We start from the raw sequence: 23,253 nt of genomic DNA, 5'->3' as shown, positions 1-23,253 counted from the left end.
CTTTGGGTTGAAAGCATAAATTAGAGAAGGAAAAGTTCAGCTCCTGGTTAGTAAACATACTAAGTATGTTTTCTGACCTAATCTCCAGAAATGCTCTTAAGGGTTATTATATAACTTGACAAGAACAAAAATATCAATTTAACCTAGTGCATAAGAAGTGTTCAATGAAGATAAGTGTTAGTTCCCTTCTTTGTCCTCATCCCTTGAGTGAGTGCTCCCTTCATTCTCTCTCAGCACTTCATCAGTCCTTTATGGCACCTATCGCTTTAGGTCTGATTTATGGCTGCATTCGTCATTGAATTGTAAGTTCTTCAAGGGCAACAATGTATATTGGTTGATCTCCATAATTCCAGTACCATGTTTAGAATCAGGCACAGAGTTGTTGATTGACACCATAACTGGGGTAATGAGAGTAGGTGTGTGTGTGTGTGTGTGTGTGTGTGTGTGTGTGTGTGTGTGTGTTGTCTGCCATCAAGTGGAGCAGGACTCATAATGACCCTGTGAACAAAAGGCCTGAAGCCCCTCTACAACTATCGACATTTATCAAGGTTCATAGAGTTTCTGGAGGCAAGTTGTTTAGGAAGTTGATGCCACTTCTGCTTCCAAACCTCATAGAATGTGTTATTGGTTGAGTCACCTGTGATGCATAAGGACCCTATGTATAGCTGCTCTGAACCCCTCTCTGTCCTGAGCCAGTCTCACTAATTCCAACACACCAACACCCATCACCCCAGTTACTGTATCAATCCATCTCTTCAGGGTCTCCCTCTCCTGCCTGTCCGTCCACCCTTGTGAGCATGAAGTCCTTGTCCAAGGACTGATCTCTCCTGGCCACATGCCCAAAGTAAATGAGGCAGAGCTTCAAAATCCTCACCTCCTAGGAGAGACTTGGTTTCACTCTCTCCAAGACAGACCTATTTTCTTGGCAGGCCATGGTATGTTCAAGACTCAGAGGTGTGTCAGAGACAGTGAATTGGCTCAGAATAGGTCAGGGCCCAGAACTATTGTACATAGGGGGTCGCTATGAGTTGCAGGTAACTCGACAGTACAAACAACTCTCAAGTCAGACCCTCCAGCGGGTTTCTGGAAGCTGTAAATTGCATGGGAGGATGTCTTTCCATGTGATTTCCCCGAGATTCTGTCTTTCTTCTGCAGAGCTGCTGGTGGACTGGAACTGACAGAAGAGTGCCACCTTTAGGTTACAGCAAAGCTGCTCTGGCCCTATGCCACCAGAGCTCCTTGTATACATATCAGGGCTGAGTCAGCTGCTAACCAAAAGGCAGGCAATGTGAATTCACCAGCGTCAGGTAGAAAGATGTGGCAGTCTGTGTTGGTAAAGATTACAACCTCGGAAACCCTGAAGGACAGTTCTAATGTTTTGTAGGGTTGTTGTGAGTTGGAATCAATTTGATAGCACAAAACAAATGTACTTACAGTCAAGAGATTAGAGAAGGCTTAATTGGAGAAGGGCCATTTGAACTGGGCTCTGAAAGACGAGTTGAATATGTAGAGACAAGAGAAAAGGGAGGTCAGGAAGGAAGAAGAACAAGGACAATCATGTGAAGACAAGAAAGCACGTGGTGTGTAAAAGGAGCCGGAAATATTGGTTTGCCTGAAGCTTGCCATGGAAGACAAATGAGAGGAAACAAGGATAGCAGAAGATCGTGGAAGGGTAAATTAAGCTTGGCCGAGCTTTCTCCCCCATTTTATATAGTGAGGAGGCATTGCCATGTTTTGGGGCCGAGGAAGAAATGGAGGCAGGTGTAGTATAATGAGGAGCCGGTGGGTTTGGGGAGACAGAGGACCTGAGTTCAGTTCCGTAATTTATCAAGTCACATGAGGCTTCTGAATCTGTTTTCTCATTCGCAAAATAAAGACTGCAATCTTAATTCAGTGTAGTGTACCCTGATAATAAAAGGCAAAGGAGCCTTGGGAATTACTGGACAGATGTTGGTTTACTGATTCATGATAAGAGGTGTACTGAAGAAGGGTAATCCAGTAGCAGCATAGGATGGAGTTGGGGAGAGGAAAGAAGAAGACAGGAGATGAGTAGGAGGCTGATGCAGTGACTCAGCCAAGGTACTAAAGACATGAAGAAAGTAAGACATAAGGTGCAGGGGAGGAGACACCAGTAACAAATGTAGCATGTAGCGTCAGATGGATGCTGAGATGAAGAATGAAGTATTTGAGGTGATTCCAAAATTTTCAGTGTGGTTAAATGAGAGGATGGTGGTACCATTTACTGTTTAGGGAACCAAAGAGAAGGAGAAGGCTGGAAAAGAAAGAGGATTTGTTAATATATTTAAATGAAATGCTTTTGAGGTGCTGGTAGTAAATAGGGGCATCAACTCAGTTTTAATCCTGATTTTAGTATCCTAAAGCTCTCTCGAACAAGTCTGTACCAAGGAAAAGTGAAACCAAGTGTCTCCTTGGAGGCAAGGATGGTCAAACTCCATCTCACATACTCTGGGAATGTTGTCAGGGAGTACCAGTTCTGGGAGAAGGACATCATCATCATGTTTGAAAGGGTGGAAAGGGTTAGCACAAAAGAGGAAGAACCTTGACAAGACGGCTTGACACAATGACTGCTCTAATAATGGGTCAAGTGTGTCTGAGATGGTAATGTTGGCTCAGGAAAGGGCAAGGTTTAGAGCCATTGTTCATAGGCTCGCCATGAGTAGTGCTCAACAGCACATAACAGCAACAAAAACAACAACAAGCTTTTATCATTAAAGTTGCTTTTTCCAGAGAGAGGGCTGATAAGAGTTCTTCCTTTCTGCCAAAAGGATAGATAACCCTCTACCTAGTTACCAAGACGGTCAGTTGCAATGCTTTTCAATCACAACGGTCGGCCCATTTTTCTTTCTCAAAGCTACTGGTGGATTCAAATAACTGGAGACATGCAATCTTTTGTGTAGTGGCACAACATGCTATAGACTTGGCCACCAGATCTCCTACTCAAGAAAAGCTTGGATAAATATATTCATTCTGGGAAATTAATGATTCATATCCTTTTAGATGAAGAAAGCCAGTCCTAGGTGAGCTATGGGACTGAAGCAGTAAGTGGGAATCCAAGAGAACATGCTGGGCTTCACTATACATAGCGCTAACCCTTGTTTTAGAAAAAGAACAATCATTAGTCTCTTCTGTGCTGTCAAATCAACTATGATTCACAGCGACCCTATAAACAAAAGATCTGAGCCCTATCCTGTCCTGCACCAGCCTCAAGACATAAAGTGGCTCTTTCTTTCCACCGCTGACACTAACTCTTCAGCATTCTGACAGCTGGCTGGGACTGATTTTGGGAAACAGCACCCTCTAGAGGAAAGAGTGTGTGTTTTGGGTGGGGCAGCAACAAACCATTCAGGGAGCTTTGGCCTATTTCCTCCGCCAGGGACCTGGCCAGCTTGGGGGTGGTGTGTAGTGATTGTTTATCCACTTCAGATTCTGACCACCAAGGAGAACAAAGCTGCCTGACTGTGGGAGGTAGCACAACAGCTGGGAGCTGCAGATAACAGCTGGAGGTGGCAGATATAAAGGCTGGCAATAGCAAACACAACAGCCGGAGGCGGAAAACATAACAGCCAGAAGCAGCAAAGAGACTAGTCAGTAGCCAAAATCTCTAGTGCCTGTGAATACAGAGACTTAACACAGAACTCCAGAAGCTCCAGGCACTATCTTCTCTGTCTCAGCTAAGATTGTCTCTACTGGATGCTAGAAAGGCAACTCCTGAGAGTAAGAGACCCCTGAGGATGAACCTGGGGTACACAGCAGCAGTTGTTACAGTTAAAAAGTTTTAACTATGGAGCCAAAAGATCTGGGTTCTGGTACTAACTCTACCACTGACCGGTTTGGGCCAAACTTCTCTGAGCCTTAGCACATAATGATGCCTTTCCAATATACGTCATGGTGTTAAGGATCAAATTACCTTTAGAACCTGTAAAGTGATATATAATCTTAAAACTATTATTTGGAGAGCAATAATCAAGGCTTTTCTTGGACCCTAAGAGCTTCCATCTACTCAAATATGCAGACTACACCATATATCTCATGGTGTTAAGGATCAAATTACCTTTAGAACCTGTAAAGTGATATATAATCTTAAACTATAATTTGGAGAGCAATAATCAAGGCTTTTCTTGGACCCCAAGAGCTTCCATCTACTCAAATATGCAGACTCTACCATAGCACTAAACTACTCCTTGAACTTTGAAAAAGGATCCTGCACTGTGACCATAGACAGTTTGGAGGTTTGAATGGGGAGCAGGAGGTAGGCCTTCTAATTAGAACAGCATTTGTGTAGCAGTTGTGTATCAAAGTATGTGAAATGAAGTCTTGGCATCTTTTTTGGCTGTATTTCTTCCAAGACAGTTTTGTTCATTTCCCTGGTTAAATATTCTTTGCTATTGTCCAGTTGTCATATGCATATGAGATTATTTAAAAAAAAATCCCACATGACTTGGGCCAGGCACACCTTAGTTCTCAAAGAAACATTTTGCTTTTCAACAATTTTTTTTTTCATTTTTATTCATTCATTGCACATTTTCTTCTCTCCTCCTCCCTCCCCCTCCCCTAAGTTGCAATGCATCTCTCATTCCAGATTGCTGGCATATATAACCTAATAATCTATTCCTTTTGGACCATTCCTCCCCTCATCTGTTCCAACAGTATTCATTATCTGTCCGCTCTTTTCCTGTTCTCCCCCAAACATGCATGTCAGTCTTGCTTTTTAACATTGTTAAGAAATTCTTTGGAGATTTTCCTAGAGCAGTAAATCATTTGATTTCTTGACTGCTGCTTTCATGGATGTTGATTATGGATTCACATAAAATGACACTGTGGTTGTTGTTATGTGCTGTTGAATCTCCTGTGACTCATAGCAACCCTATAAACAACAGCTCTGAACCCAGCCCTGTCTTGAGCCAATCTCACTGTCTCTGACACGCCTACTCCCATAACCCCAGTTAGCGTGTCAATCCATCTCCTCCTGTGCTGTCTCTCTATCCTTCCAAACATGATGTCCTTCTCTAAGGACTGGTCCCTCTTGGTGACATTCCCAAAGTACGTGAGACAGAGCTTCAAAATCCTTGCCTCCAAGGAACAACTTGGTTTCACCTTCTCCAGGACAAACCAATTTGTTCTTGTGGCAGCTCATGAATGGTCAGTACTGTCTCCAGCACCACAATTTGAACATACCAGTTCTTTTGTCGTCCTTAGTCATTGTCCACCTCTCTGATAGATAGCAAGTAATTGCAAAAACCATGGTCTGGATCAGGTGCACCTTAGTCTCTAGACTGACATCACTCCTCTTTAGCACTCTGGAGTGATCCTTGATGGCAGAGTTTCCTAATGCAATTTGTCTTTTGATTTCCTGACTGCTGGTGCCAAGATCATTGGGGGAGTTGAGCAAGTGGAAATTGTTAACAATCTCTATCTCTTCTCTATCATGGTGCTGCCAATTGGCCCAATGGTGAGACTCTCTGCCTTCTTGATGTTCCACTTCAGTCCATATTGAAGACTTCAGTCCTTGACTTTCTGCAGCAAGCACTTCAGGCTATCCTCAGTTTTGGAGTACAAGGTTGTTTCATCTGCATAACACAGGTTGTTGATGAGTCTTCCTCCAATCTTGAATGCCACATTCCTCTTCATATTCATAAAGTCCAGCCTCCTGAATGTTCTGTTCTGCATATAGATTAAAAAGTAAGGAGGACACATACTTGATACACTCTTTCATGATTTTGAACAGCAATGTTTCCTGTTCTGTCTGATAAGTGCTTCCTAGCTCAAGTATTATTTCACATGGGCACCACCATGTGTTCTGAGATTTCCATTCTTCATAAGGTTAGCCACAATTTGTTGTGATCCACTCAGTCAAATGCTTTTGAATAGTCAATGAAATACAGTTAGACATTCCTCTGATACACTCTGCTTTCAGCCAAGATCCATCTGACATTGGCTATGATGTCCCTAGTGCCATGACCTCTCCTAAACCCAGACTGTATTTCTGGCAATTTTCTGTCTATGTACCATTCTGGTCATTTTTGAGTAATCTTCAGCAGGATTTTCCTTACATGTGCTATCAGTAATATTGTGCTATAATTTCCACACTCTGTTGGCTCACCTTTTTTTTTTAATAAGAAGAGAGATGGATTTCTTCCAGTCAGTTGGCAAGGTAGTTGTCCTCCAAGGTAAGCAGGTCCAAGGCAGCATCTGTTTGCTGAAATACGTCAAAGGTATCCCATCAATTTATGACATTAAAAAATGACATTAAAAATTACATTACTGACCACTCTAATCTTTCCTTTTTATCATGATATTGCTTATTTATCCAGTTGTGTGGATTTTTGCATTTTTTTCTTTTAATTTTATTTTATTATTTTTGTATGTGTACCGTCAAATCGGATCTGACAGGTACACGAGGAGACTGTCCCTCCTTCTCCAGCAGATCACCTGGGCTTTTTGTGTTCTTTGTGTTGAAGTGTAATCCATATTGAAGGCTGTAGTCTTTGATCTTCATCAGTTAAGTTCTTCAAGTCCTCTTCACTTCCAGCAAGTAAGACTGTGTCATCTGTATTTTCAAGTTGTTAGTGAGTCTTCCTTTAATCCTAATGCTGCATTCTTCCTCATATAGTTCAGTTTCTTGGATCATTTGTTCATTGTATATATTGCATAAGTACGGTGAAAGAAGACAACCTTGATTATAGCTTTCCTGCTTTTTAAACCATATGTTGTGTTGTATTTGAGTGACTATTGGTCTAGGAACAATTGTGCTTGACCTGTGTGCAACTACATGTAATTATGCTCAGAGAAACCTGTACCATAAACCTGTGCCAGGTCTTATTGACAACTACCTTCTCCCACCATGTCTAAGTATGCACAATCTTCATACTTCATTCTCGAATCTATGTTCTGATCACTCTTTTACCTGTTTGCCTGTAGTCTGTGAAATGCACTTTGATTTCTTTTTAAAAATATTCTGTAGAGGTTTTGCTTTTCTTTTGAAGAGTTTGAGGATCCAATGAGAAGATATGCTAACGTGTAATCTTGAAAAGGTTGTTATTTTTAGGTGCCACTAAGTCGACTACAACTCACAGCAGCCACCCTATGAACAACAGATGTGAACCTTGCCCTATGCTGTTCCACAGTCTCCATTTCTTATATGCACAAGCCCACTGTTACAGTCACAGTGTTAGTCTGTCTTGTTGAGGGTCTTCCTTTCTTTTTCTGACCCACCACCTTTCTCAACACAATGTCTAAATAAGACTTTATTTGGGCTCTACATGAGAATTCTTCTAACTTCTGATATACAGAGCTTTTCTTTTGCTCCAAAGTAGCCAGAGATCTTAGGGAGTGGGTGGCAAGTTCAGCTGCGTTGTCTCCCTTGGACAAAAGTTCCAAGTGGGCTAGGGATGTGTAGAGCCAGTATCCTGGTTGCTTTTGAGCTCTCTTGGGATTATCCTACACTGTTGGTGTCCAGTTCAGTGGTCACTCGAGTGAGTACATAAATGGATTCAAATGATTTAGCATTTTCCAGGGGGCAAGGCCCTGGAATAAAAGGTGAGGGGGACTGTTAAAAAGAATAAAATGAATACTTTATATTGCTTGGAATGAAGAGTATGATAGATTTTTCTGTTCTCCAAGAAGGACTAAACTCCTCAGAGATCACTCTGTATCGTCCCAGAAGATCTGATGACTAAACTGAGTCAAAGGTCCAAGTCATTAAAATTCTTTCTCTGATGGAAAAGTACAAGTTACTGGTTGGGCAGGGGTGCCAGACACCTTGTATTAACAGAGTGTCTCCTATTTCAGTGCTTTGTCCCACTTTCTACTATTAGGGTAAATAGCAATCTTGAATTTGAGACAGCACAAACATAAACACTAATATACATTACTAACTCTCCTACTTGATTCAGTCAATACAATTTTGCCACCTGCAGTGTGGTATTTATTCCAGCCCTTAAAAAAATGACCCAGCACTACCAGGAAGCTTCAGAAAGTTGTTTCTCCTCCACCATTGTGATTTCTTTGGGGTGGGTTCTAGCCCTTTTAAGGAGCTCTGGTGGCCGAGAGGTAAGAAGTTGTGCTTCCAAGCTTGAATTGACCTGCTATTGCTCTGAGGGAGTTAGATGGGCAGTCTCCTCTCATGCTATTTTCTGCCTCTCAATATGTGCTGGAGGGGTCACTTGTGAGTCGGATCTGACTTGAAAACAATGAATAACAACTAGCCCTTTCTGTGCCCTTCTGACTCCACCCCACCCTAGTCCAGACTGATTTAAAAAAAACACAGATGATAACAATGAAGCATAAACTCTCAGTCTCAGCTGTGATCCTCTCTGTAGAGTGCTATACCTGAGAGTAACAGATCCATGAAAACCAATGCAGAGCACACACGAGCAACTGGTACAATGAAAGGAGTCAGAAGGCCTGGACAAAGAACATCTCAAAGGGTGGAAAAATAGGTGGGTTTTCCCCCCATTTTCTGAGGCCCGTGAATAGCTTCATGTCACCATTGAATAAGGACATCGAATTAGGGGAGAAAAAAGAAGAAATTAAAGGTATATGGGTATTAAAAGAAATTGGCCTGGAAGGATTTCAGCAGGATAGCCTTTCTAGCTGGTGCCAGTCATGAAGGTAAGGAGTGGTCTTATTTCAGAATTAGAGCTCTTAGGATGTGGTTTTGTGATGACTGGAGATTTGTTGTTGTTGTTGTTAGGTGCCATCGAGTTGAGTATGACTCATAGTGACCCTATGAACAGATGACCCTGCCCTATCCTGTGCCATCCTGACCATCACCGACACACTAGAGCCCATTGCTGCAGTCACTGTGTCAATCCACCTCATTGGTGGTCTTCCTCTCCTTTACAGACCTTCCATCTTTCCAAGTATAATGCCCCTTTCCAAGGAATTGCCTTGCCTAGCTACAGGCCCAAAGAATAAAGCAGCAGCGTTGTCCTCCTTGCCTTCAAGTGGCACTGTGGCTGCACTTTTTCCAGGACAAATCTCTGTAATCTCACCTGCTCCATTAGGGAATTTGAACTTGTTACTCCTTTTATGCATCTCTTCTTCTAAATATTAGACATATCTGACTGCAATGCAGTCAGTATGCTTATTAAACATGTGTCTGTTTCACTGGACTGAGTCCTTGTACAAGGATGAGGTAATTTTCGTTGCCAGCACTTTGAATATTGTTATGTGCCTTTGAGTAGGAACTGATTCATAGCTCACCCTCCAGTTGGTTGTCAGAGACAGTAAATTTCACATGAAAGATTGCTCATCTTCTCCACAGAGCAGCTGGTGGATTTGAGCTATGTGACTTTGGGTTAGTAGTGCCTTTCCGTACCACTAACCACCAGAGCTCCCTAGCACCTTGCATAGTGTCTGGTATGCTAGTATATAACAAGCACTCTACAAATATTTATTGATCCAAGAACAAATAAGTAGCATTAAACCAGACGCTACTTCCTTCTTTGCACTGGGAGGTGACAGGAGTTGATGGATTTATGCAATAACTTTTATTATGCTGTCTTGCTTCCTTCAGATGTCATCTGTTGCCAAGGTGTATTACAGCCAGACTACTCAGACAGAAAGCCGGCCCCTAATGGGCCCAGCGATACGAAGGCGGAGAGTCCTGACGAAGGATGGTCGCAGCAATGTGAGGATGGAGCACATTGCAGACAAGCGCTTCCTCTACCTCAAAGACCTGTGGACCACCTTCATCGACATGCAGTGGCGGTACAAGCTTTTGCTCTTCTCTGCGACCTTTGCAGGCACCTGGTTCCTCTTTGGTGTGGTGTGGTACCTAGTTGCTGTGGTTCATGGCGACCTGCTGGAGCTGGGTCCCCCAGCCAACCATACGCCCTGTGTGGTACAGGTACACACGCTCACTGGAGCCTTCCTCTTCTCCCTGGAATCCCAGACCACCATTGGCTATGGCTTTCGTTACATCAGTGAGGAGTGCCCACTGGCTATTGTGCTTCTTATTGCCCAGCTGGTGCTCACCACCATTCTGGAGATCTTCATCACAGGGACCTTCCTGGCCAAGATTGCCCGGCCCAAGAAGCGTGCTGAGACCATCCGCTTCAGCCAGCATGCGGTGGTAGCTTCCCACAACGGAAAACCCTGCCTTATGATCCGAGTTGCCAATATGCGTAAGAGCCTCCTCATAGGCTGCCAGGTGACAGGCAAACTGCTTCAGACTCACCAGACCAAGGAGGGAGAGAACATCCGCCTCAACCAGGTCAATGTGACTTTCCAAGTAGACACAGCCTCTGACAGCCCCTTCCTCATTCTGCCCCTCACCTTCTACCACGTGGTTGACGAGAACAGTCCCTTGAAGGATCTACCCCTCCGCAGTGGTGAGGGGGACTTCGAGCTGGTGCTGATCCTCAGTGGCACAGTGGAGTCCACGAGTGCCACCTGCCAGGTGCGCACTTCCTACCTGCCCGAGGAGATCCTCTGGGGTTATGAATTCACACCTGCCATCTCTCTGTCAGCCAGTGGCAAATACATAGCTGACTTCAGCCTTTTTGACCAGGTTGTGAAAGTGGCCTCTCCTAGTGGCCTCCGTGACAGCACCATGCGCTACGGAGACCCAGAAAAGCTCAAGTTGGAGGAGTCATTGAGGGAGCAAGCCGAGAAGGAGGGAAGTGCCCTCAGCGTGCGCATCAGCAATGTCTGATGCTGGGTCACCACGTCCCCATCCCTGGTCTCTTTCCCTCTCTCCTTTGGCACCCTGGGTAAGGGACACCACTGGAGCCCCAGAAGCACCCATCTTCCACTCCCTCTTCTTTCACCCACTGGTCGGTGGGTGATCTAGGCCAATTGGGGATGGAGTTTCCCTCTCATTGTCCTGTTTCACCTCTCTCCTCCCTCTCACCTCACTACACATATATCTCCCTTAAGTCAGGAAGGGGGAAGAAGAGGGAGGATTAGGCTGAAGTGGCTCAGAAGGCCTCAGCCATGCTTGGAGACTCACATGCAGAGGGCTACGCAGTAGGATGGAGAGATCCCCACTCCTGGTCACCATGGAGAAGTTCTGTGACTGGAGACTGGAACCCCACTCTTTTCACCCCCCCCATCCCTATCCCTCCCACCCTCGCTTAGCAGATTTCCTGAGACAAGTGTCTCTCTGATGATTATTTTGGAGTCTGTGCCCTGAGAAATGTAGGAATCTGGAATCAATTTATGCTAGACTTTCTATCAATCCTTGTTGAAAGAATTCAAGGCTTTCCCGTAGCATAATTAATTTCCATTTTAGTTTCTGATTATAACTTTGGTTATCCTGTTTTCCCCCTAGTTGTCAAGTGGATCCCTCTTAGGGCTTCTACTTCCTTCATAAAAACTGTTATTCCTACAAAAATGGGGTTGATCTGAGAAGCAGAGAACACAGACACAACTACCACTGATGACTGACGGAAAACTAGACCCATAGGCAGATTTCTTGGGAAAGCGAAGGCAACCACAGATGGGATGGGTAAATTCTCAGATTGCTGGTCTGCTATACAGAACCTCTGGGAATCAGTGATGCTTTGTGAAGGTTTGGTCAGGAGCCTAACTCTGGGGCTGGCAGCCACTCTTGTACCTCCTGGTGCTCTTCTAAAAAGTGCTACTTGGTAGGCAATGCTTGGAGGGAAAGAAATGATACCTCCTAGTTAAAGAACCATGGTCTCCCTTAGCCATTCCTAAGACTTGCTGTAAAATAGTAGAAATCAGTCTTGACTCTACCTTCCATTGGCGGGAGGCAGTTTCAGACACATTTTTTAAAAAGACACTTAAGACTCAGGCCGTTCCTTGTTCACCGGGGGGTGGGGGAGGGGACTGATCTCACGGTCAGGGAATGGTGCATAAGCACTAGGATTTTTCTAAATCCCAAATCTCAAGATTACTTTCTAGTTTCATTTAAGTACTAAGGAACCCTCACAAAGTGGCTTGGCATATAGTCTTGGAATGAAATAACTTGGCAATTTATGTGAAGTGGGCTCAGTCAATTAGGTTACAAGCTATACGCTTGCTAGAACATGTATGTGCTCTGTGTGCAGAGCTCTGCAGAGAACCCCATACAATTCTGAGGTTGGACCTGCTACAACAGCATTGATATCTCCTTGAACTCAACTATCCCTAAAACGAAGACCCATCATTCTCTACTTACTGTCAGCCTCATCATTACTCCCTAGCTCTTGTGAAAACAAGAACCAGAAAAACTTGAAAATTTGAAACAGAAAACAAAGAGCCATTTCTGGGCTCTCCTCAACTTTATCTAACATTAGACTTACCTGAATTCTTTAGATGTTTTAGGACAAAAGTTTGTGTGTGTATGCATCACTCTTACCTATTAATAAGTCATTCTACATCTAATTTCTCCTGCATACAGATGCTTCCCAATTGAAGGACTAAATCTCTTCCTTTTCCCTTGTTGTCTATTCTAAGGCCCCAGACTCTCTTCAGCTTCTTGGATAGCAAAATGAGAAGAGGAGATCTTCTGACTTATCTCTTTTGAGCCTCCTCTACTGCTCTAAGTTGCACTTTAAGTCAATCTGGTACTGTCTCCCCTTAAGGAACAACTCTCCCTCTATAAACTCGAAATAACTCTTGAGATTCTCCATCTCCTTTGAGTTAGAATCCTCTTGGCTACAGGACAAGCGTTGGAAGCTGCTAGATCCTAAGTGAAAAATGAACCCCTTGACTATACCAACCAGAGACTTGAAATGTCAGGAAAGCATCAAGCACACAGTTTAAGAGGGCAGATTTCAGAAGACAGGTGAAACACGTGATGGGAGAAGATACCTAAGATATAAAGGTTGGATTTATTGCTGTCAATAAAACGCTTGACTCTTACTCATCTACTTAGCATTACTCATATTGGGTTAGCAAAAGAGAGATGAGTGGAGGCTCAAGGAATTAGCATATAGGATACACATGAAAAGACTATCTAAAGAGAAAGAAACAGAGCTAATATATAGAGATGTATATAGATGTATATACGTGAGTGTACAGAAAGGAAATATTTAAGAGACCTTAGCATAGGGGGCAGGTAGACCCTGGTTGTGAGGTGATCCTGACTTCAATAGACGGAGATGAGAGGCCTGATAAAGGCTCCCTAGTCTGAGGATGTTAAAGGGAGGGTTAAGATGCTCTTCAGAAACAGATGCATCTGCACTGAGACTCTGATGCACCTTGCACTCTGATAGGACCAGGAAAAGAGGGGACATGGGGAGAAATGTGGAGGGGGGATGCTGCATTCACAGAGATCTAGCAGAATCCACTACTGACACTGGGGGCCCCCAACCTCAGCTGTGCCCTGTTGCTGTAGCTGTTTTTCTCTTTTGTAATAAAAACATCCTCTGTGTCCCTCTCTTTTCTATGTTTGAAGTGCACTGTACATCCCCCCCCATTTCCACAAGGGTGTGGGCAGTTGCCCTGAAGTTGAGGACTGTATGACTGAGAAGATAAATACCTTGGGAGATTTCAGAAGACAGGTGAAACATGTGATGGGAAAAGATACCTAGGATGGGTATGGGAGGCACTAAAGGGAAACCTCAAGCCTAGAATCTAAACACCAGACCTAAAGAATTGTTGACTCCCAGGTACTCACATGGCAGAGACCAAACCTCTTGCAATGGCTGAAAAAGCCCAGAAAGAATGTCATCTTCGCCAACAGTTTCAATTTGGCATTTAGGCAAAAGGGAGGAGTATGATGATGCCTTGGCTTTGATGCCTTTGTGTGAAATGACGAGCAGGGCTATCAGCTGCCCTAATAGATGGTGCAGTTCCATGAGAGGCTTCTGAAATCCTTGCTCTGTGCTTCACCACATTCTCCCCAACTCTTGTCAGCTAAAAAGACCATTCAGGAATTTCCCTGTGAGGTTTTAGCAGACAAATGAGCTAGCTATGCTACTGCTCCTAGCCAGGGACACTGCCTCCTCCCCAAGGCTGCTATCCTGGTCCTTTACCTGTACCAGCTAACCTAGTTTATTTGTAAAATAACACATGACCTTTGCTGTAAAGTTAGCACGGGCCTCCTGGCTCAATAGTGGTCCGTGCTACTGAAGCGGGAAGTATCTAGAGATGATTTTTCTATTCAATGCATTAAAGACTAAACCTGGTCAGATTTATATAGGGGAAAAAAGATATGTATGGGAATTTTATTTTTGTCTGTTCAGAACAAGATACTAAATAAAATGGATGAATCTCTGTTCTTTAGTCTAGCTTCTTTTAGAACCATAAATCACTGTGCTATTGAGGCTTGAACTCATAAGCATACTTCTGGGAAAGGATGGTTGAATTAGGCGGTGCTAGCCGACTTTCTGACTGCCTGGCCAGGCTTTTCACTGATAGCACTCCATCCCTTATCTCCCCTAATGATGAGTGTGGTAACATCAAGCATAAATTCAAACCTCCCAGCATGGAGATTGTTCCATAGCTCCATTCTCATTGCCAGTCGACCTGTTGGCACTCTATTTCTGTCCTTAGAAACTGGGAGCTTGATCCCACATGTTAAAAGGACATTATCCTTTAGACCACCAAATAGGCAGGTAACAGTCTCAAGTGTGGGGATTTCACATAACACCCCAACCTTCTGACCTAATGACCTCAAATTCTGGAGTCTGATTTCCCTAATGTCTACACAGCTGGTACATAGTGATGCTGATACATATTCACAAACTATAAACATTTAATGTTCACATGCATTTGTTATGTACATCAAATCATAACTGACTGATAGTTATAGGTCGACCTGATCTACAAGCAGGTTTTCAGAGGCACACAATCCAGCGGGAGGAGCCTGCCCATTTTTCTTCTGTGGAACAGATGGTGAATTAAAACCACAGCCTCCCCTTTGGCTGGGCAGATCTTGCCACTAGACCACCACATGAGGAACGGCATAAAACCAGGTAGGAGGAACATAGACTATGAAGCTTTTACTGACTGGGTAAAATAAATCTGGCAATGTGTTAGATGAGGAGGCACAGAAAAGAAGATAAACTCTGTTCTCATGGAACTCAGTGTCCAGATGGCAAACTAGGAGAGACACAAAAAAATTCTTACAAAGCAGAGGGACAAACGCTTTAACAAAGCATTTACTTAGCCAAGTAAATATGGCACAGTGTGACTGTAGGCTCTGGACAGGGCTGTATGTAGCAGAGTAGTGTGTTCCGCGGCTTTTCAGAGCAGACATCCTCTTCTACCTGCCCCAATTCACCTACCTTAGAGAGAACTACCAGTACAGAGAACTGGAACCTATATCAATGGACAAGATGGGAGTGGACAGAAGGATAGTAAGTTTCTTACCTGGCTAGCTAAGGGGGGCGGGGAAAGGAATGACAAGTACAAAGGGCTTAAATACTGACATACACATTAGAAGCTTTGTGAAGCTCCCATACAACATTTGCCCAACAAATACTGCATTAGCTCTGGCTCCGCTGATTGAAGTTTGGGTGAAAAATGGGAAAATCCCTCATAAATACACAATCAATATGCCGCTAATCATTAAGAGTCAAAGCCACACGATACCTTCCTAACAAGGACCTATGCTCGCCCCAGGGAACGGAAATCCCGCCCCTCTGGGAGGAACGGAAACCGAGAGAGCCCATTCAGACGAATCAGGCTTCGGGACGCCAACCGGAAGAAACGTGGGGCGGAGCTTCATGCCGGAAGTCATCGGCCCACCGTTTCGGTCGCTGCTGTGTCTGGCCGGAGATGCACCTGCAAAGTGAAGTAGGGAATAAAAGGGAAGTTTGGGAGTTCGAAGATACGTTAGACCTGGACCAGAGAGGCTGTCTCTCAGATCATGAGCTCGAACAGGCACTGGGAAGAATGGTTCCTGAACATGCAGGTGTCCCCGACCGGCGTGTTTGCTGTAGCCTTTCTTGCCCGAGTTGCCTTGGTTTTCTACGGAGTCTTTCAGGACCGGACTCTGCACGTCAGGTATACAGACATCGACTACCACGTCTTCACGGACGCCGCGCGCTTCATCACCGAAGGCCGCTCCCCTTATCTGCGGGCCACGTACCGATACACTCCTCTGCTGGGTTGGCTTCTCACTCCCAACATCTACCTCCATGAGCTCTTCGGAAAGTTTCTCTTTATCAGCTGCGACCTCCTCACCGCCTTCCTCATATACCGCCTGCTGCTGCTTAAGGGACTGGGCCAGCGGCGTGCGTGCGGCTACTGTGCCTTCTGGCTGCTTAACCCCCTCCCCATGGCAGTATCCAGTCGAGGTAATGCGGACTCCATCGTCGCCTCCTTGGTGCTCATGGCCTTGTACTTCATAGAGACAAGACTCGTGGCGTGTGCCGCTGTCTTTTATGGTTTCGCGGTACATATGAAGATCTACCCGGTGACCTACATCCTTCCCATAGCGCTCCGCCTGGCTCCACAACGCGTCAGTACCCGAAGCTTCCAGCAGACCCAGAGTCCTCTCAAGGAGCGTCTGAACAAATTCCTCAAGAGGTTGTGCAGTCAGTCTGTGCTGCTCTTTGTAGCAGTTTCTGGACTCACATTTATTGCTCTGAGCTTTGGTTTTTACTTAGAGTACGGTTGGGAGTTTTTGGAGCACACCTACCTTTATCATCTGACCAGGCGGGATATCCGTCACAACTTTTCTCCCTACTTCTACATGCTGTATTTGACCGCGGAGAGCAAGTGGAGTTTCACGCTAGGACTTGCGGCCTTCCTGCCGCAGTTCATCTTGCTTTCAGCAGTGTCCTTCGCCTATTTCAGAGACCTCACCTTTTGCTGTTTTCTTCATACAGCCATTTTTGTGACTTTTAACAAAGTCTGCACCTCCCAGTACTTTCTTTGGTATCTCTGCCTTCTGCCTCTTGTGATGCCCCGAGTGAGAATAACTTGGAAAAGAGCTGTGGTTCTCCTAATGTTATGGTTTATAGGACAAGGCTTGTGGCTAGCTCCTGCCTATGTTCTTGAGTTTGAAGGTCAGAACACCTTTCTGTTTATTTGGTTAGCTGGTTTGTTCTTCCTTCTTATCAACTGTTGCATCCTGATTCAAATTATTTCCCATTATAAGAAGGAACCCTTTTCAGTGAGAATCAAATATGATTGATAATAATGCTCCAGATTTTCTGCTAGTTCTATTACATTCTTCATATTCTGTGTGAACCAGAAGAGAGTTTGGGAGAGGGTTTTATGTGCTTTTATTTACCCCCTCCTCCTTAAACTTCTTAAGTACTTTAAAGTTTTGTTTGGAGCATAAAACCACATTCCAACAGAAATGAAAATGTTATTAGCCTTATACAGAAAAGGGACTCAATTTAGGTCCACGTTCAAGAAAAGCCTAGGACTGATTTATCCAGAAGAGGATTGCAAGTAAAAATTGTCTGAAAATGAAACTACAGAAACTGTCAGATGCTAAGTGGCTTTTGTAGGGGAAAAAAAAGACTCCATAGAGACAAAATCTAAGCCAGCGTTTGTTCTTGTTGTACTGTCTGTCCTATTGACTTAAACTGTACCTTTTAAACCTCATTTTTTCTTTCTAAGACATTTCTGACAGCTATGAAACTCTCAGAATGTCCTAAAGTGTATCTTTCTAAGATACAAAGAAATAATAGTACTCTTATTAGGTTTAGAAAATTACTTAATTCAGTATTAAAAGTGAGGGTTTACAAAATGGCAAAAAAAAAAGCCTAAAGAATTTTAATTGTGTTTTGTATATTTGTTTTATAGCTTGTTCTTCAGTACCAAATCCCCAAACCAAAGCTACCATTTAGTTCCATATGAAAAGGATTAAATTTAAATCCATCCATCAATCTTTAAGTCACTTAATACATTTTAAGACATATTAACTTTTGAGGTTTGAAGTCATTCATAAACACACATCAAACTACTAGGACATCTCAGTACACTTCTACCTCTTTCATATTTCTCAATTGTGCTTAATCTTAAAGGACACATTGTCTTCCATCGCAAAGAGTCCTTTGAAAAAAAGAATGTGGTAGATAATCCAAAATTAAGAAGCTTGGATCTTCTAGTCTTTAAAACTAGAACTAATAGGATTTGCTTGAACCTCTAAGTAATTTTCACAATTCTTCCTTCTTAAAACACCCAAAGCAAAACCCATGGCTCTTGAGTTGATTCTGACCCCTTAGTTTCTAGGTCATAAGTCTTTTTTTAAAAAAAAATCTTTCTTGCTGGTGAAAATGGTGGTAGAGTCAGGTAATGCTCACCTTTTTTGTTAACAGTGCATAAAGTAAAACACTACATAACTAGAGCTCCATCCTAAAAAAAATCCCCCTAAGATGGCAATCATCTGTAACAAGTTTTCCAGATAAAAGATACACATGCTCAGGTCTTTACTTAATGTTCTCTCTCACCAAACAAAATGAAACAATAGATCTTGGTCATAATGAATTCTAATTTTTTTTATGATTCACTGATTTCAAGTACCTATGCGACTCGACGGCACATAACAACAACAACAACATGGTAGCCTAGTAAGTGTTCCTTGGAGGCAAATATGATAAAAAGCTTCATCTCACATACTTTGGGCATATTGTTAGGAAACTCTATTCTTTCAAGAGGGACATTATGCTTGGAAAGGTAGAGGGTCCATGAAAAAGAGAAAGACCCTCAACCAGATGGACTGACATGCTGATTACTGCAAGGGGCTCAAGTATGTCTGAAATAATAAGAATGGCACAGGATAGGACAGGGTTCAAATATTGTTCATGGGGTCACTATGAGTCGTACCCAATGGCACCTAACAACAACAATGGTGACTTAGTGGTAAGGAGCTGCACTGTCAATGCAAAGGTATGCAGTTCAAATCCACCAGTGCTACTCCATGGTACATAACAATAACTATTCTGCAGTCTATTGGTAAGGAGTTACACTGGCAACCAAAATTTAAGGTACAAATCCACCAGCCACTCTACAGAGAAAAAATGGGCTGGCTGTCTCCTCCCATGCGATTTACTGCCTCTGGAAACTTGCTGGAGAGTCAGCTGTGACTTGACAGGAAGGAGTGAGGGAGTGAAAATGAAAGAGCTGAATTTGAATTTTGCCTGATCAAACTTTCATGTTCTTTCCATAATATGTTTTACATTTTCCCCTAAAGTACACATAGAGATGTCGATGAAAGTGACTGTAAAATGAAGTCGACACTGATGAGTCCTCCTCAATTGAGGGCCCAAGAGTGAGCAGTATTTAGTTCTGTACCTCAGCTTGCTACGGGTCAGACATGACTCCTCAGCACCTAATGACTTTTCTTTAAATAAAATTTCCATTTTATACTGGTTTACTTATAAAATTCATATACATTGTACTTACCCCTCCCTTCATCCATCAATTTGTTCAACCCTATGATTACTTCCCCCCGGCCATCCTTACCCCTCTGCTTCCACCCTCTTCCTCCCCCTTGGGTCCTCATACACTTTCAACAATGATGGTTTTATACAGGATTTGTCCCTATGGGACCAAGTTCATTTAGCATAATGCTCTCCAGTCCCTCGCAAGTTAGACTGTGATTTACAAAATCTTTGCTCCTGCATGTGTCAATGTACCATAATTTCTCACATTCTATTGTGGATGGACATCTGGGCTGTTTCCATGTTCTTGTGATAGTGAATAACGCTGCTATGAACATTGGTGTACAAGTCTTGTTTGTGCCTCAGTTCTCATTTTCTCTGGGTGTATTACAAGCAGTGGAATAGCTGGGTCATAAGGAACTACTAAGTAATTACTTGAAAGGTAAAAAAATTTTGCAGTTGTGCAAAAGTGTTGCAAAATCTTTTTGAAGATTCAGTAATTTTAATCTTATTGCATTAGCAAAACTGTTCTCTCCAAATGGAATTCATTTTTTTGTTACTGCTGGCTTCATTATGCTCTTCTTTCCATGGCATAGAAATTATGTGACCATAAACTCCAAAGGAAATAATTATTGTTACATTCCTTTTGATCTGCAGTGTGCACTCATACAGTTAAAATATATGTCCTGTTTAAATGATATGGCATCATAGAGTGCACATTCTCGGTTCAAATCCCAGTGCACTGGTGACTCAGTGACTAAATTCTACATGGAAGAACTGGGTTTAATTGCAGCCAGTGCTTCACAGTTGGCTGTGTGAACATCTATGTGTTGCTGAACAAGTTTCACTACATTTCCCAGACTAAGACAAATTAAGAGGAAAGGGCTGTCAATCCACTGAAAATCAGTCACTGAAAACCCTACAGATTGCAAAAGTTTATTCATACCTGATGGAGATAACATAGGACTGGATAGTATTTCATTCCTTTGTGTATGGAGTCACCATAATTTGTGGACAGACTAGGTGACACAATAAACTTTGGGCAAGATCCTTAGATCTCATTTTCTCATTTGTGAAATTGGGATAATCCAAGAACTATAAAGATTAAGTAAATATACCCACGATGATGCTCATGCTGACAGTGTGCTGACAGCGTTTCCTCCTTGCCCAGCTTTAACACCTGTACAGTAATCTTTAGGGAGATAATTCCTTTTGAAGTCTAGATAAAGGCCTTTCTTTTCCAATCTAATGGAGATTTCACATGCAAGCAAGATTCTACTGAGGATTATCCAAAAACGACTGGAACAGTACATCAACAGAAAACTGCCAGAGGTCCAGGCTGGGTTTAGAAGGGGTCGTGGTACTAGGGATATTGTAGCTGATGTTAGATGGATCTTGGCTGAAAGCAGAGAATACCAGAAGAATGTCTATCTGTGTTTCATTGATTATGCAAAGGCATTTGACTGCGTGGATCATAACAAACTGTGGCTGACTCTGAGAAGAATGGGAATCCCAGAACATTTAATCGTGCTAATACAAAACCTATACTTGGACCAAGAGGCAGTCATCAGAACAGAGCAGGGCAATACTGCATGGTTCAAAATTGAGAAGGGTGTACTCCAGGGATGTGTCCTATTTCCATACCTTTTCAACCTGTATGAGAGCAGATTATCCGAGAGGCTGGGCTCTATGAGGAGAAGCGTGGCATTAGGATTGGTGGAAGATCTATCAACAATCTGCGTTATGCAGATGACACAACCCTGCTCGCTGAAACTGAGGAGGACCTCATGCACTTACTGCAGAGGGTCAAGGACTGCAGCCTTCAGTATGGACTGAGGCTCAATGTCAAGAATACAAAGATTCTCACCACTGGACCAATTGGTAGGATCAGGATGGATGGCGAAGAGACTGAGATTGTTCACAGCTTCAGTTTGCTCGGCTCCATGGTCAACACTCTTGGCACCAGTAGCCAGGAAATAAAAAAACGTATTGCGATGGCAAAGTCTGTGATTAGGGACCTCTCTAAAGTACTCAAGAGCAATGGTGTCGCTTTGGAGACTAAGGTGCGCCTGATACAGGCCATGGTCTTTGCAATTACTTGTTATGCATCAGAGAGTTGGACAATGACTAGGGAGGATAGAAGGAGAATTGACGCCTTTGAGCTGTGGTGCTGGAAAAGAGTGTTGAATGTTCCATGGACTGCCAAGAAAACAAACAGATTCATCCTAGAGAGGGTTAAACCAGGCTGCTCCTTGGAGGCAAGGATTCTGGGGCTTCGTCTGACATACTTTGGACATGTTGTAAGGAGAGACAGGTCCTTGGAGAGGGACATCATATTTGGTAGGGTAGAGGGATGGCGCAGGAGGGGAAGACCCTCTATGAGGTGGATTGATTCGGTGACTGGGGTAATCGAGATGGCTGTGTTAGAGGCAATGCGATTGGCACAGGATAGAGCAGGGTTTAGGGCTGTTGTACATAGGGTAGCTATGAGTCGCTAATGACTCGACAGCACATAACAACAACAACGACAATGGAGATAGACAAGGGACTGGATTTATTATAAATGTATGTTGTTGCTGTTGTGTATCATAGAGTCAGAACCAACCCATAGCTGATCCTCCAGTGGGTTTTCAGAGGCAGTTAATCACTCCGGAAGAGATTGCCCATCCTTCTCCTGCAAAACAGCTGCTGGCCTCGAACCACATTCCTTTGGGGTTGCAGTGCAGCTTCTAGCCACTAGGCCACCAAAGCATATACCTTTTTCAGATCCACTGCTTTTGAGCTGATTCTGATTCCTCACTACCCCACAGACCAGAATTGTCTTGTAGAGTTTCCAAAATTGTGAACCTTTACAGAAACAGACTGCCACATCTGTCTCCCGTGGAGCAGCTGATGGCTTGGGACCACCAGTGTTTCAGTTATCAGCTGAACACGTTAACTGCTGTGCCACCAGAGTCCCTGACTGCCCGTTACTATAAACACTATTCCTTCAAATCGTAATCTAACTCTTTGAAAAGATAGCACTTAGTAATGTCTCAATTTCTGTACAGGTTTCTCCAACTATCTGGTTATGGCTTGACCATTTTGTGCCGACTCTTAAGTAGAGATTTGGTTCATGTCTTTGCGTTACACAGGACTTCTTTTCTTCCATTGTACTGAGGGGTCATTGAGGGGTTTGTGTTTTGTAAACGGAAGCACATGTCTTCTGCCTGGTTCAGAAGCATCAGAATAGCACAGGCATTTATTCAGTACAGATCTAGGAGAACCATTCATTTTGTCAAAGCAAGCATTCATATTCATTATCCTGAACAAAAAGCAGACTAAATGGGAACATTTCTAGCAGCTCAGACACTTTGCTAATTGCCATGTCTGCTATGTAAAATAGAATGACACTTATAATGACTATTTAAAAATAACTTGAAGCATGAATATTTGAAGCTTGGTTTGTTTCACAAAGGAAAAATTTTAACCTTCCCTGCTCTCCATTCATTTGACAATTATTTATAGATCCAAGCCCTGTGCTAAGTCATGTTAACAGATGAGTAAGACAAGGCCCTTTCACTCGAAGAGTTAACAGGAAAGACAGAAGTATAATCCTACTAATAAAATACTCTATGAGACTCTATTAAATTCCTCATAGATACAGTAACTTTAAAAATGGAGTCTTTTTAAGTGGAGTTACTATTTCTACTTTATAGTTAAGAGAACTGAGACTTGGAAACAAGTGGCGTTCCAACAACAAAAAGTTGATTTATGCTAAGATCAGTCCTGAGCCCCAGTTCTGAAAAAAGCTAAGTCCAATGCTGTTTGTTTTGCAAATCTTTCTTCATGTTATATAGTACAGGAAATTACAATGAAGGACTTTGCTAACTTAGCAAATATCTCAAGTATTTTCTTTTCCAGGTGGTATTCTAGGCACCATGAATGCATCTGTTAGTGAGGCACAGACCCTGTCTTCATGGGGCTTACATTTTTTATGACAAAGCAGAGAATA

The 23,253-nt window shown here is 43.1% G+C and overlaps 2 protein-coding genes across 2 annotated transcripts in view; both read left to right on the top strand.

Moving 5' to 3' along the window:
* The window catches only part of KCNJ10 (potassium inwardly-rectifying channel, subfamily J, member 10), a 38,343-nt gene extending 27,665 nt beyond the window's left edge, over positions 1-10,678 (top strand). Inside the window, exon 2 of the mRNA XM_006895456.1 lies at positions 9,539-10,678. Coding sequence (XP_006895518.1) covers positions 9,539-10,678 — 1,140 coding nt within the window. The remainder of the gene's footprint in view (positions 1-9,538) is intronic.
* Positions 10,679-15,787: 5,109 nt separating this feature from the next.
* PIGM (phosphatidylinositol glycan anchor biosynthesis, class M) lies at positions 15,788-17,059 on the top strand. Its single transcript, XM_006895455.1, has one exon. It carries the CDS (start codon positions 15,788-15,790, stop codon positions 17,057-17,059), a length of 1,272 nt encoding a protein of 423 aa, XP_006895517.1.
* Positions 17,060-23,253: the final 6,194 nt, after the last annotated feature.

The sequence above is a fragment of the Elephantulus edwardii genome, unplaced genomic scaffold (assembly GCF_000299155.1).
Source record: "Elephantulus edwardii isolate Elephantulus edwardi_28Jun2011 unplaced genomic scaffold, EleEdw1.0 scaffold00168, whole genome shotgun sequence".
NCBI lineage: Eukaryota > Metazoa > Chordata > Mammalia > Macroscelidea > Macroscelididae > Elephantulus > Elephantulus edwardii.
Note: the sequence above shows the minus strand (reverse complement) of the source record. Positions and strands in the feature narration are given on the sequence as shown.